Source organism: Propithecus coquereli, unplaced genomic scaffold, assembly GCF_000956105.1.
Source record: "Propithecus coquereli isolate 6110/MARCELLA unplaced genomic scaffold, Pcoq_1.0 Scaffold399, whole genome shotgun sequence".
NCBI classification, from domain to species: domain Eukaryota; kingdom Metazoa; phylum Chordata; class Mammalia; order Primates; family Indriidae; genus Propithecus; species Propithecus coquereli.
Genome location: NW_012149718.1, coordinates 494,104 through 495,661, shown reverse-complemented (window position 1 = coordinate 495,661; position 1,558 = coordinate 494,104). Strand labels below are relative to the sequence as shown.

Here is a 1,558-nt window from a genome sequence, read left to right as displayed (position 1 = left end):
CGGGACTCTGGCCAAGACCTCCACCCCGGCCACACCCCCGCCCCCACTCCGGCCCAGACCCCCGACTCCGTCCCCTGCCCCGCCCCGACTCCCGCCCAGACCCCGACTCCGACCCGAACCTCCACTCGACCCCCGCCTCTCAGGCGCCTTCCCGGCCGCCGCACCCCTGCCCAGCAGCACCCCTCTCCTCAGCACCCACGACCACCCAGCACGCCATCCGGGGGTCCCGGACCGCGGGAACTCACGTGCCCTCCGTCATGTCAGCCGCGCTCCACTCCGCGCGAACCGTAGGCTCCCAGATCCACCGCCAGAGCTCGCCCTTCCTGCCGCACTGGGCAGGCGCGCCCCTCGGCCCACGCGCAGGCTCGGGTGGACCGATGCTAGTACAGCCAATCAGAACGCCACGAGGGCGGGACCAGGACGCGCTCCGCGACCGCATTGTAGAAGCGCGCGGCGCGCCAGGAGGCGGGGGAAGGAGCCGAGGGGCGGGGCCCGAGGGGAGGCAGCAGGAAGAGGGGGAGGGACCAGCGCGGAGAGGCGGGGCTTCACGGACGGGGCTACCGGGGAAGGGCTACAGGGAGGAAGGTGCTACAGGGGAGGGGCCTGAAGGAGCGTGGTTGTGGGGAGGGGCCTGAGGGGGCGGGGCCGTAGGGGAGGGGCTACCGGGAAGGGCCTGGTTCGTAGGGTTGGGCGCTGCGCGCTGAGGGGCGCGTGAGCGGTCTGTGAGGAGAGTCCCGCCGGAGGCCAGCAGGAAAGGCGACCCGGGGAGATAGGCTCGGGCAGAGGGGGCGGAGGGCAAAGGCGGTGCAGGGAGGAGCGCGCGGGAGGAACCGCCGGGCGGCCAGGGCGGCAGCGGACAGGGAGGGAGGGGCAGTGGCAGCTGAGGGGGCTGCAGGGTGTCGAGGGAGGGGGTGTGGTGGGGTGGAGAGGGTGGAGGAAGGGGGTGTGGCTGATGGGAGGGGCCGGAATGGGCGTGGCCGAGGGGAGGGGCCTTAGGGGGCGGGGCTGCCAGGAAGGGCCTCTGTCGGCCGGTTGTGCGCAGCGCGCTGAGGGGCGCGTGAGTGGCCTGTGAGGAGAGTCCCGCCGGAGGCCGGCAGGCAGGGCGACCCCGGGAGCGCGGCTCGGGCAGAGGGGGCGGAGGGCAAAGGCGGTGGTGCAGGGAGGAGCGCGCGGGAGGAACCGCCGGCAGGCCAGGGCGGGCGGGAGAGGCACGGAGGGGCAGTGGCGGCTGAGGGGGCTGGAGGGGGTGTGGAGGGAGGGGCAGCAGGGGATGCAGAGGGGGCTGGAGGGGCTGAGGGTGGGGGTGGGCAGGAGCTCTGAGCGGGACACCGGGAAGCTGAGCCACGGGCAGGCGCAGGTGGCTGGCACCAGAGAAGCGGAAATGAAGACAAGCTGCGCGAGCTCACAGGGCGAGAGGAGGGCTCCGTCGAAGTGAGAAAGAAGCCGATGAAGAGGAAGATGGGGTCAGAATCCAGGACCCGCCCGGCTTGGCAGGAAGACTGGGGGTTCCCAGAGGTGCTCTCTGAGATAAAGGGGTGAGCCCAGGACCACAGGTGCC

General features: G+C 72.8%; 1 protein-coding gene across 3 annotated transcripts in view; it reads right to left on the bottom strand.

Annotated features, from left to right (window-relative positions):
• LSS (lanosterol synthase (2,3-oxidosqualene-lanosterol cyclase)) overlaps nt 1-301 on the bottom strand; it is a 32,211-nt gene extending 31,910 nt beyond the window's left edge. For 2 of the 3 annotated variants that reach the window (XM_012652695.1, XM_012652693.1), the window contains exon 1: nt 246-301. In XM_012652695.1, the coding sequence (XP_012508149.1) occupies nt 246-259 (14 nt within the window). In that variant the 5' untranslated portion in view covers nt 260-301. The remainder of the gene's footprint in view (nt 1-245) is intronic. The other variant, XM_012652694.1, reaches the window with a different exon arrangement.
• Between the last annotated feature and the right edge of the window lie 1,257 nt (nt 302-1,558).